At 37.4% G+C, this 12,763-nt stretch overlaps 1 protein-coding gene across 15 annotated transcripts in view; it reads right to left on the reverse strand.

Annotated features, from left to right (window-relative positions):
• The window catches only part of ANKRD28 (ankyrin repeat domain 28), a 199,729-nt gene that overhangs the window by 47,877 nt on the left and 139,089 nt on the right, over positions 1 to 12,763 (reverse strand). For all 15 annotated transcript variants that reach the window (XM_082684430.1, XM_082684421.1, XM_082684432.1 and 12 more), the window contains 3 exons: positions 7,486 to 7,686; positions 6,095 to 6,182; positions 1,780 to 1,922 (listed from right to left, as the gene is read on the reverse strand). In XM_082684430.1, the coding sequence (XP_082540556.1) occupies positions 1,780 to 1,922; positions 6,095 to 6,182; positions 7,486 to 7,686 (432 nt within the window). The remainder of the gene's footprint in view (positions 1 to 1,779; positions 1,923 to 6,094; positions 6,183 to 7,485; positions 7,687 to 12,763) is intronic.

The raw sequence follows: 12,763 nt of genomic DNA on the forward strand, positions 1-12,763 counted from the left end.
TTCCTTTGGCTGATCTTAATTCACATCTTTTTTTGTATAATAAACTATGAATATAATAGTTGTCAGTGAGGTTTTTTGTTTTTTTTTTTGTTTTCTTTTAAGTAGGCTCCATGCCCTGCATGGGGACAATATGGGGCTTGAACTCACAACCTTGAGATCAAGACCTGAGCCAAAATTAAGAGCTGGAGACTTAACTGAATGAACCACCCAGTGCTCCTTCAGTGAATTTTTTTTTTAATCCTTCTAGTGACTTAATGCCCCAATCCTGTAATTCATCAGAGGTAAGAGGAGCCTTATTTGGAAGTGCTCTCTTACTCTGAAGTTGGCCTCAACTTATCACAACTGTATATAACACTTTCTCTTCTGAAATTCCTGATAACAGAAATTGAAGAAAGTGAAAAAATAACACTTAACTTTAGTCAAAGTACCTACATTTCATCACTAAAAAGTAGGAGACACGGAACAGACTCTCCCTCAGAGTCTTCAGAACTTTGAAAGATTAAATTTGTTGTTTTAAGTCACTCACTTTATAGTAATTTGTTATGGAAGCCCTGGGAAACTAATAAATCACGCAATTAGAGGCCACATGTCAGTAAACAGCTCTAAGTCTCATCATTTATTCCAAAGAACTCTCTGTCACTAGAGCTTACAAATGTTTATTTTACTGTCAATAACACAAATTTTAAAAACTGCATCAGAATGGACATGAAACAGCAGTCAGAAATAAGATGCTCATTTATCTAGATCAAGGGTACTGTAAGACATTATGCTACTCTGTTGAAATAGAGCTAGAAGAGCTGCTGAAAAATAAAACTTCTATCTATTTGCAATCTACAAGACCCTACCTAACAGTATGTTTAGATTTCTGCAACATCTCACAATCCTGACATTTTCAGTTCCTACTTGTTTGCTTTAAGCAAAGTGCTTCATATTATCCTTAAAGCTTCAGCTCTACAATTCTGCCTTGTGTTCTTTATCAAACTAGACTAGTACATTTTTTGGTTTGTTTTTGCAGTTGATCTAAAGTCTTCCCTCTGGCAGAGCCTAACCCTCTCTCCTAATTTGTTCTTTTTAATCTGTTCTAAAGAACCAGACAAGTCTGTCAGAACGTACCTAAAATAAGAGTAAATATACAAAGAGGGGCATAAAAGTCAAGTGCTTAAAGGATGGCCTGTGAAAGTGACAGGTATTGTTAGCTATTGTTGCAGGAATCAAATATAAAGCAGCAATTCTCCTAACTAAAAATATTTATTTTTAGGTATTGTTAGCTATTGTTGCAGGAATCAAATATAAAGCAGCAATTCTCCTAACTAAAAATATTTATACAGTAAGGAACACTTACAGTTTATGGGCAAGAAGCCTCTGGTTTTCCTGCCTAGCTCTTGCCAATATCCTGTAATGTGAACTGCTACAGTCAATTAAAGGGATTATTAGACTGAGCAAATAAGACTAACAGTAAACTAGCCACTCAGAAAAAATAATCCAAGTGTGTCTGATCAGCTAGAATGGAGCTATTAATCCTGGATAGTGATGAAGAAGAAAAACCTGTATCATTCATTCACCTTTGAAATATCCTTTACCTCTTAATATACTTTGACTAATTACATGATCAGATATTAACATACTATATATTATGTAAAGGACGACAAATATCTAATTAAAAGACAAAAATATTATTCTATAAAATTATCTTAAAATTTGAAATAACTTCTGCCAGCAATGAAATCACAAACACATAAATTGCCTCCTTCATTTATACTGCTCAATCTATACACCTACATCAACTCCAAGATCCAGAAGGTACTTGACTACGCTGATCATTCCACTAGAGGCTGCTGCATGAAGAGGTGTGTAAGACTTCTTATCCTTGCATGTCACTTCAGCTCCATGTGCCACAAGTAATTTCACTACTTCAATGTGACCTGAAAATGTGTTTATGGAAAAAAAAAAGATGAGTATAGGAAAATATAAAATATAATCCTGGATATCTTTTTTTAAAAAAAGTAAAAATGCAAATTAACTAAATAATGCATAAGTCACCAATAAATCAAGGGTAAATTTTTTTTAAAAGATTTTATTTATTTGACAGAGAGAGATACACAGAGAGAGAGAGCACAAGTGCATAGAGAGCACAAGTGCAGAGGGAGAAGGAAAAGCAGGCTCCCAGCCAAGCAGAGAGCCTGATGTGGGGCTTGATTCCAGAACTCTGGGATCATGACCTGAGCCAAAGGCAGACACTAAAACCCACTGATGCACCCAGGTGCCCCAGAACTCAGGTAATTTTAATAAATGTTGACAGAGGTAACTAATTGAAAACATCATATTTGCTTATTTTATCCAGTGACAACCTTTTCTCTAGATAACCCTCTTTTTGTCTAGATCTTACTGTTTTCAAGATTGTTTAATACATTCTCAAGTTCTGAAATTGGCATTTTATGTCAGTGTGACACATTAGTTTACTTTTCTCTGCCTTAGTGGAATCTTCTACTTGAAAACCTGGGAGTGACTGTGTCTTGTTTCTTAAAAACGTTCAGCTTTTAGAACATGTGGTTAAAAACTTCTCTTCCCCTATTATTTCTACCAGATGTCCTTAACGAACTTCAGTTTGCTACTCACCTTTATATCAATCAGGACAGGGTTATATATGTTGTGGTTAACAATCAATTACTAGCATTTTATTTCTCATCAACACTATGATAGTTTGGCAAGAGGGGTCTGCTAAGTCATTCAAAGACACAGACTCATACAGCTGACATCATCTTGAATGTGGCCAGTCACTGTGCCAAATAGAGAACAGACTTTCTGTATTCAAATACAGAATAAACTGTAGAATCTCAAATCAGCAATTAAATGCTTAAATTACTGCTCTGGCTGAGAGGTGATGTTGCTTTTAATTCACTAGTCAGAACTAGTCCCAGGCCCCAATATACCACACAAGGAGGCCAGGAAGGGAGACAGGTATCCAGAAGGTAGGAGAACCACTATGCTCCTTTTATTAATCTCCCCGGTCTTTATCAGATTAGATTATACACTGCTTTCTTCCTCTGTGAGTGATAATGCTTCCTACCTCTGTGCCTTTGTTAATGAGATTCCTTTACTGCATGGAATATTTTGCTTGGATGCCTCTTTGCAAGCACTGTACTGATCCCTGAAGGCCCACATCAGTACTCATTTTCCCTGATCAACTCTGTCATTTCTCTTTCCTAGAAGTCTTAAAAGCCAAAAGCACCATATACTTGTAAATTCTATCTAGTAAGTATGTAATACCTTCTGATAGTTCCTTGAGTCATTACTTAATTGCCCCAAATTACTTGTATGCACTGCTTTAAGTGCATGAGTTAACATGAGGTGGTAATCAAGGTAAACAGTATTTATTCAGCACCTTCTATGTCAAAATCATCACCTTAAGGTGACTGGAGGTAGAACTTGGCTGAATACTGCTAGAAGTACTGAAAGTGAGAGGAAAGATGAATGTGTAAAAAGGATCTTACAGAGGTTCATGGTCAGAACAAACAAGGGGTAGGGAGGAGAAAATGATCAATTCTTTGGGGAAAGAGATGTCGCTCTAACCTAATAACAGATAATTCAGTAATAGCATAAGGATAAAGTATACAGCCTAACAGAAAAGGGGAACTTCAACCAGGGGACAGAGGGCCAGGGCAAATAACGAAGTCTGTGAGAAATACAGTATAAGACTACATGTAATTTTAATGTCTCTTGCACTAATATTGACCAATTCCCTGAATATAACACCTAGAGAGAACAATGACTTGGACTTCTGGTCTATGAGACCAGTCAATTGCTCCCTACTTTTACTTGTTTAGTTCTCTTGAATCCTGAATGCTTTGGATAGCTGAACAATTTTAGAAGCTATGTGTCGATACTCCTCTTTTTCCATGCTGAAAGAGGTAGGGAAAGAATTATAAATCCCTCAATGTTTATGCTCAAAAATTAAATAAGACCCAAGAAACAGGGAACATCTTTTTAAATCTACTACTGGCCTGAAAAGCAACACCTAGTGCATCAAGGAAAACAAAGCCATCTGAGGAGGGCTCCTGATATATACACACCCAGCTATTCTGAGAGCTCAATTAGAGGCAATCCACAAAATCTTCTGGGCTTCAATTTCATGAAAATAGCTGTTTAGTTAAGTCTTAATTCTTTGGAGGTAAAAGGCCTGATGCATTCTGCTTTGAGTTTAAACCCCTTAATATAAGGTATACAGTTTTAAATGATGCAGATCAGCTGCTCCTAAACTGTCCAGAAGGATAAGGTACATTAGAATATTCAGAAAAGTCCCCAAAGACTTAAAATATGAAAAATGTACAGGCTGTGAGGAGGGGACTTTAGGATGCTATAGGAGACTTGTTTCTGGATGTTTACCTCCAAGTAACAGAAGAAAGTTGCCCATGATGTAACCAGAGGCACGAATCTTTGGTGTGAGAGAAACATCAGATGCCCAAAATGTTCAGCTTTTGGCTTTCAAAAGAGGGACATCTGATAAGGATATTAACTTCCAGGAACTTTCATTTTTGATACTCCTTTACACTCATGCTAAAGGACAGACTTGCAATTCAATATGGATTCTGCTCTTTTTGTTTTTCTACTATAGGCAAAAAATTTTCCTGGACCTTGGGTTATCTACATAATTGGTTTGAGTGCATTTATTTTCTTCCACTATAATATTTTACAATTTTATATAGTTTTAAAAATTAACAGTCTTCCATCAAATTTTCCTTTAATCTTTTATTTTTAATGTGAGAGACAGGAAAAGACAAAACCAAGACCAGGAAGTACTGAGGTTAAGTTATGCCTATAAGAAGGGTAGCTGGCTAAATGTGTTTGTAATCAGGCAGTATGAGTGGTAAATCAAGGAATAACTCCAGTATTACACAGGTCAGTCCATATGCAGTTTTTCTTAAGCCACAGGAGCCAGAAGAGCAGAAGCAGAATTACACCTTTGTCAGGGAAGAGAAAAAAACTCTGAGACTCCATGGCTGCAAAAAGGAGGAGCTGTTTTTTCAGTTTTATTTTGGAAAACTTGAAAAATTAATGTCTATATTCATATCTTTCAGAGGTACAACGCTGGCCTTGTAGGACTTGCAAGGTTCATGGCAGGTTATACTTCCTCCATGCTTAGAGATGTACTTCTATATGCATGGTCTTGGCACCCACGAGTCAGTATTTCTACTCTGCTCTTTTTCTGCACTTAAAAATATATTGAGATAAGCTCAAGATCTGCCTGCTCTCTGGCTGTCCAAGTTACCTCCAGAACCAGCTAATGTTTTTGGTAGTGCCCTGGACACAATGTTGCATGGTTTGGGGTGGTCTACCACAAGACTGTTTTCCCATGAGCTTTGCTAGTTTTAGAGTGCAATTTTGCAAATCCCAAGATTTTTCAAGAACATATATATCATGTTACTACAGAAAAACCTATATACTCTAAGCCTTAGTTCCCTTCTATGAAATTACTGTTGTAGAAATCAAACACAATGATGCCTATTCAACACAGTGGTAGCCCAAAATAATAGGATTCCTAAAGCATCTTCCTAACTTCTACCTTAATATTCCCATAAAAACAAGGATGGATGTAAGAATGGGCTTTCAGTAAACACCAACTTAGAAAAATTATGTTTCCCAGACCAGTGTCTAGTGCCTCTCCCTTTAAAGGTAAAAAGAATTACTATTATTTTTAAAAATTTCATTTATTTATTTGACAGAGATCACAAGTAGTCAGAGAGGCAGGCAGAGAGAGGGAAGCTGGCTCTCTGCTGAGCAGAGAGTCCGATGTGGGGCTTGATCCCAAGACCCTGAGATCATGACCTGAGCCGAAGGCAGAGGCTTAACCCACTGAGCCACCCAGGTGCCCCAACAGAATTATTTTTAATCAGCTTTTAGGAGAAGAGGACCCCATACATTCTTGTTCTGGCAAACCCCTCCCACTACCAGGCTGGTTCCACTTGGGCAGCAAATTTAGATATGGTGTAACTTCCCACTATCCTAAAAAACAGATGTCATACCAAATGCAGGAACTAAAACGTACAAATTTTCCTGAGTACATAATGTCAGAAAATGAAATTCAAAATGTACATACCCATATATGCTGCCCAATGAATAGCCCGTCTATCTTTCTTGTCAAAAGCATTAATATTGGCACCTCTAGACAAGAGTAGTTTGACCATCTGTAATAAAAATAAATTTTCATTAAATTCAGAAGTAGAATTATTCATGAATGTCCCTCATCTCAATCTCTCTGAATTTCTGCATTTGTAGAAAGGAAGAAGCTAGACTAAATCTTAAAGATTCTTTAATGTAATTTAATAAATAGTAAAACAAAATATGAAAAAAAGGATTTGCAATGGGTGTTATTGAGCAGGTATCAGTATCTTTTAAAGATGCTACTTTGTGTCCTGATATTTTATGAACAATGAAGTACAAATCTGGAAGGTCTAAAGGCGGAATAGTTAACAACAGGTTTATTTCTTTTAAAAGCCCAAGGTGTTTTTAAAATATAAAGTGTATTCTTATCCCAGAAATGTCTTGAATTCAAACACAAATGCACTATCTATAATATAATTAGATCTGAAGGTCACTCCACACAGTCTGCTTACCTCATAATGTTTCAAGAACAGCATTTCTATTCCATCTAACCATATTTACAATGGATTCCCCCATGGAAAAGGGCACTCCATGTTTAAAAAAGGGACACAACTGTGACCTAAATTGCAGTGAAGGCAAGGATTCTTTATGTTGCAAAAAACAGAGAAACAGTGAAAACAACACTGTAGCCACTAGCTCTCAACCATGGAATCTTGGCAATGTCACTTTACCTCTTTGAGTCTCTGTGTCTACAACAAAAACAAAGGACTGGACAAGTTGTCCTCAAAGGTTCTTGTACTTCTGGTGTTTTCTTCTTTCCTAAGCCTTCTATGGACACATAAACCCCACTCTTTGCCACTACAACACCTAACATTAGGCAATGTTCGTTGTGTAAGATAACTAAATACTAATTTTCTTAATTTTTTTCTTTTGAGGGTCTGTTATCAAAAAATTTCTGACTAAATGTTGATAATAAACTACAAGAACATCTTTTCCAAACTCTTTTTTCCTTTGCTACTATCCTTCTGGGAACCCTATGAAACTGCTCTTCCTTTATTACTTTTTCCACAACAGGACATACTTTTCACATTGTGTATTCTTGACAGTGTTCTCTGTTGTCTTTTCAGGTTGACCAGGAAATTCAAAAGCATGGGTTCTATCTGAGAAGTAAACTTCTCAATTTGAGAAATTTATATCATGAATAGAAGTCTGAGGATTTGCTGAAGGCAAAATTAGATAAAAACAAACAAGAAAGTTTTTTTTTTTTTTTTTTTTTTGCTATTCCCATGGACTGAATCACTAAAAAGGGTAAGTTCATTAATTATTGGGGTGGGGAGTGGCAGGATGAAAGGAGAGAGAATGACTGTCTAATCGAACACCACCTACCTCACCATGTCCACTAAAAGCTGCATGATGTAATGCAGTCCTCCCCGCTCTATCAGAGACGTTTACATTACTCAGAAGAGGTACCAAAGCTTCAGCACACTTTACAGCTTTATTAGCAGCAGCTATGTGTAAAGGGGTTTGCCAATTTTTGTCTCGAGCATTAACATCTGCAGAATGCTTCAAAAGTACCTGCACTGCTTCCTGAAACATAAGAAGATAAAAGTTACAAAAGACAAATGATTTAATAGTTTTATTTTTAAGATTTTATTTATTTGTGAGAGAGAGAGAGAGAGAGAGAGAGAGAGAAAGAATACAAGCAAGGAGGGTGGCAGGCAGAGGGAGAAGGAGGCTCCCTGGCTGAGCCAAGGAGCCCAATGGGGGACTCAATTCCACGACCCTGGGATCGTGACCTAAGCTGAAGGCAGACACTTAACTGACTTGAGCCACCCAGGTGCGCCGAGTTAACAATTTTAGAAACTGTATATATATTAAGGAACTAATATTTCCAGAGGAAATAAAAAGCCTGGTAGAACCTGCTATAAAAAGTAGTAATTTACCCAAGAAAACAAAATATTTTGGACTAAAGGCAGTACTACTCAGAGCTGTTAAAAGATGCACTGAGATAAAACATTACCTTTTTCTGTCCTCCTATAAAAGGCATAACAAGATCAAAATGTGCAAAAACAGATATTGATAAATATTCTTTAAAAATATTCATTATAGGGGTGCCTGGGTAGGTCAGTTGGTTAAATGTCCCAACTCCTGATTTTGACTCAGGTCATGATCTCAGGGTTGGGAGATAGAGTCCCATGTCAGGCTCTGTGCTCAGCAGGGAGTCTGCATGAGGATTTTCTCTCTCTCCCCACTTTTGCCCATGCTCTCAAAAAAAAAAAAAAAAAAAAAAAAGGAAAAAGAAAAAATGCTCATTACTTCTCTTGTTTTTCTAGATAATAAGATACAATTAATTTATACTTTCAACAGTTTTAAGGAATTGATTGTTTTGCAATAAAATATATAAAAATTTAAAGCATACTATCTCCCAAATTAGTATACATTATATTTTACAAATGGAAAAATCACTAGTATCTAGTTTATTAGAGACAGAGGGAGAGAGAAAGATAGAGAAATAGATGCTGTGATAAAGTTATTGTTAAGAAGTCTATTTAGGGCGCCTGGGTGGCTCAGTTGGTTAAGCAACCGCCTTCGGCTCAGGTCATGGTCCCGGAGTCCCGGGATCGAGTCCTGCATCAGGCTCCCAGCTCCATGGGGAGTCCGCTTCTCCCTCTGACCTTCTCGCCTCTCATGCTCTCTCTCAAATAAATAAATAAAAATCTTTAAAAAAAAAAAAAAAAGAAGAAGAAGTCTATTTAAAAGCTTAGTATCCAAAGGGATTTATCTCCCAGAAGCATAAGGAAAACTTCACAATACATCTATAAATTGGGACTCATGGCTAGATACTAAGGAATCCAGTATGCTATCTACATTAAGCACTACAGTCAGAACTAAACTTAGCAATAATTTCTCCTTGCAGTGATAATCCTATCTTTGGCAGATGAATGACAAAGTACACATGAAATGAAAAAGACCAGAATCAGAGCTAAGCCCACTAATACTGACTTTTGGTTTTCTTTCTTGTCCTTTTTTTTTTTTTCCCAAGATTTTTTAAATTTTTTAAATTTATGGATGCCTGGGTGGCTCAGTGTGTTAAGCCTCTGCCTTTGGCTCAGGTCATGATCTCAGGGTCCTGGAATTGAGCCCCACATTGGGCTCTCTGCTCAGCAGGGAGTCTTCCCCTGCTCCCAACCTGCCTCTCTGCCTACTAGCAGAGAGGGCTGCTAGTAGGCAATAAATAAATAAATAAATAAATAAATAAAATGTCAAATAAATAAATAAAATATTTTTAAAACGTTTTTATTTATTTATTTGACAGACAGAGATCACAATTAGGCAGAGAGACAGGCAGAGAGAGAGGGAGGGAAGCAGGCTCCCTGCTGAGCAGAGAGCCCGATGCGGGGCCTGATCCCAGAACCCTGGGATCATGACTTGAGCCGAAGGCAGGGGCTTTAACCCACTGAGCTGCCCAGGCGCCCCAATAAATAAAATATTTTTTTAAAAAGATTTTTTATTTATTTGAGAGAGAGAGACAGAGAGAACATGTGCAAGCTAGCAGGAGAAGGGGTAAAGGGAGAGGGAGAGAGAATCCCCAAGCCAACTTGGGGGTCCATCCCAGGACCCTGAGATCATAACCTAATCTGAAACCAAGAGATGGGCTCTTAACCAACTGAGCCACCCAGGCCCCCCGCTGACCACAGATTTTTTCTTAAAAAAACAAAATAAACAAAATTAAAAAGTGTTCCCAAGCATTAACAACTATCAATATGTCAAGTAGGAAGGAAGACAATTAAAAATACTATTATCTGTGATTCACAAATAGTTTTTTGCACCTTTCAAATAAAAAGTAATCAGAACTATTTGAAATATGGGAAAGAGTGTAAGTATTTAACAAGACTGATAAAAGATTAGAGAGATGCCTAGTAGTCTATCAATCTCCTAAGGAAATCAGCCAGCAAAGAAAGATATATATGGAGACATACTCTAGGCCCCCAAATTCTACTCTAGCTATCTGCTCCAGAGAAATTTTCTTTTTTAAAGATTTTATTTATTTATTTGACAGGCGGAGATTACAAGCAGGTGGAGGGGGTGGGGGCAGGGAAGCAGGCTTCATGCTGAGCAGAGAGCCAGATGTGGGGCTTGATCCCATGACTCTGGGATCATGACCTGAGCCGAAGGCAGAAGCTTTAACCCACTGATCCACCCACCCAGGCGCCCCTGGCCCAGAGAAATTTAAAAAGACCCACCCACTCAAGAATAGCCACAGCAGGTTTATTCATAAGAACCAAAAAGCAGATATGCAAACTGTTGTGTAGCATATAATGAAATACTCCTCAGCAACAAATGTACACAATATGAAGGATTCTCAAAAATATTAAGTAGAACAAAAAATTCACAGCACAAGAATACATAGTGTATGATTCCATTTTTATAAAGTTCTAGAATAAGTCAAATTATCCTATGGTAGAAGATATCAGAACAGTGGTTGCCTCTGGGGACAAGGAAGACTGACTGGAAATGGACATGAGGTAACTTGCTGGACTGAAGGAAATTTTCCATATTTTGATTGGGAAAAAACTTACAAGAGTGGGTACATGGAGGGATACCTGTGTCAAAACTCAACACTATATACAGCATCTCTGCATTTACTTTAAGTTATACTGCAATTAAAAAAAAGGAATATGGAAAAAATGATACAGAAAGGAAATGGTACAAACACACTATCAGGATTCTCCATCTCAAGAAAGGCATCCTGTGACTTAGAGGATTAAAACTAACACTATACTGGAAAATGTTAGTTAGTGTGCTAATGGATATACCAGAAAATAATTAAAAACAAAACGAACAATTTGTAATTGGATAAATTAGGCAAACAGCATACTACAGATGCCAGGCTTGCCTTATTCATTCCCACTCTGGAATTCACAGTGCATACATTAAATCCTCTGAAAAGTCTGGAGAATACTTATGTTCCATTAGCAAGAAATAGAAAAATCAAAACTATTCTTCTGTTTCACTGAAAAGAGAAATAAATACAGTAGGTAAAGGAAGGTAAGATGGTACCTAAGAAAGGCTATAAACACAATTACTAAAATCCTAGAATCAACAGAGAGCAAAGTTTGAACCATGGGTTCACTGCTATAGACCAATGGCGGTGTTCTCCTGCCACTCATATGCTGAAGCCCTAAACTCCCAGTGTAACTGTATTTGGATATAGGGTCTTTAGGAACTAATTAAACATAAATGAGATGGAATGGAGGCAACCTAATCTGATAAGACTGGCCGCTTGTTAAGAGGAGGAAGAGAAAGATACCCCCAAACACACAGTAAGAAGTAGCAGTTTGCAAGCCCAGAAGACAGCCCTCATCAGAAATGGACTCTATTGGATCTTGATCTAGGACTTCTAGCCTCCAGGCTATGAGAAAATCAGTTTCTGTTGTTTAAGCCAGCCAGTCTGTAATATTTTGTTATGGCAACCAAAACTATTATCACTCAGAATAGTATGTCAGATCACAATAACAGTGATCTTTGAAAATTCAGAAAAATCATATCTACAGATGGGATGGGAGACATTAAACCAAATCAAACAGGCAAATTTCTTTATCTCTCTCTTTTTAGAGAGAGCATGCAAGAGTCGGGGGAGGGGGAGGTGGAGAGGATCTTATGCTGCTCCATGCCCAACGTGGAGCCCAATCCACAGCTCGATCTCACAACCCTGAGGATCATGACCTGAGCCAAAATCAAGAGCGGACACCAACAGACTGAGCCTTCTAAAAGGGCAAATTTTTGGAAATTACAAATCAATGAGCCTGATGTCATAACCTAATTTCTAGATCACATTATTACATTATAAGCTTTTAGATAATGATATAGGGATAATAAAGGGTACACATGGTTTTACTAATGGCAAATACCATAGTAACCTCAATCCCAATTTTTCCATTATCAGACACTGTGTATGTGTAAGAAATGCTGCACATGTGTCTTGACTTTGGAAAAACATCTAAGAAAAGATCCTAGGATACTTCTAATAAGATTATGAAATACGGGGTGATGACCTAGGTTTAAATAATTTTACCTAAAGAGTATTTATTCATCACTTGGGTCAATCTAGAAGAGTCTATGGAGCACTAGCCTTCTGTGGCTCCTTTTAGGAATTCTTCCCATTGATTTGAAGTCATGCACAGGAAAAAGGGCTAACACATTTGCAAATAAACTTTAATAGCTGGATGGGCTGTTAATATCTCATGTGATAATATAAACTCAGTTTCTTGATAGAACTAAGATGTAATTTCTCGAGCTAAGTTAAAAAAAAGTGTATGTGTGTGTATCTTCCAGAGGATCTAGCAGTGTAATGGGCTTCTTAAAAAACAAGCAAACAAAACCCAAACACAGACACATACACAAAATCCTAATACTCAGAAATCAGTTTATTCAGAAGAATACTCTGCATTTACAGAGAGCAGAACTGTACAGTCCACTAGAAGAGTGGAAGCCACAAACCACTGGTGGAGATGAAACAAATCAGCTAGCCAATATGAAGTGTGTGGAAGCCATGTCACTGAGGGAGAGTGAGGAGCTCAGGATATAAAACCAGAAGCAGCCATTCTCAACCTAGGTACCATGAGGGAATTAGTCCTAAGGCATCCTCTGTGTGATGAATTAA

Source organism: Mustela nivalis (assembly GCF_964662115.1).
Source record: "Mustela nivalis genome assembly, chromosome: 1".
NCBI lineage: Eukaryota > Metazoa > Chordata > Mammalia > Carnivora > Mustelidae > Mustela > Mustela nivalis.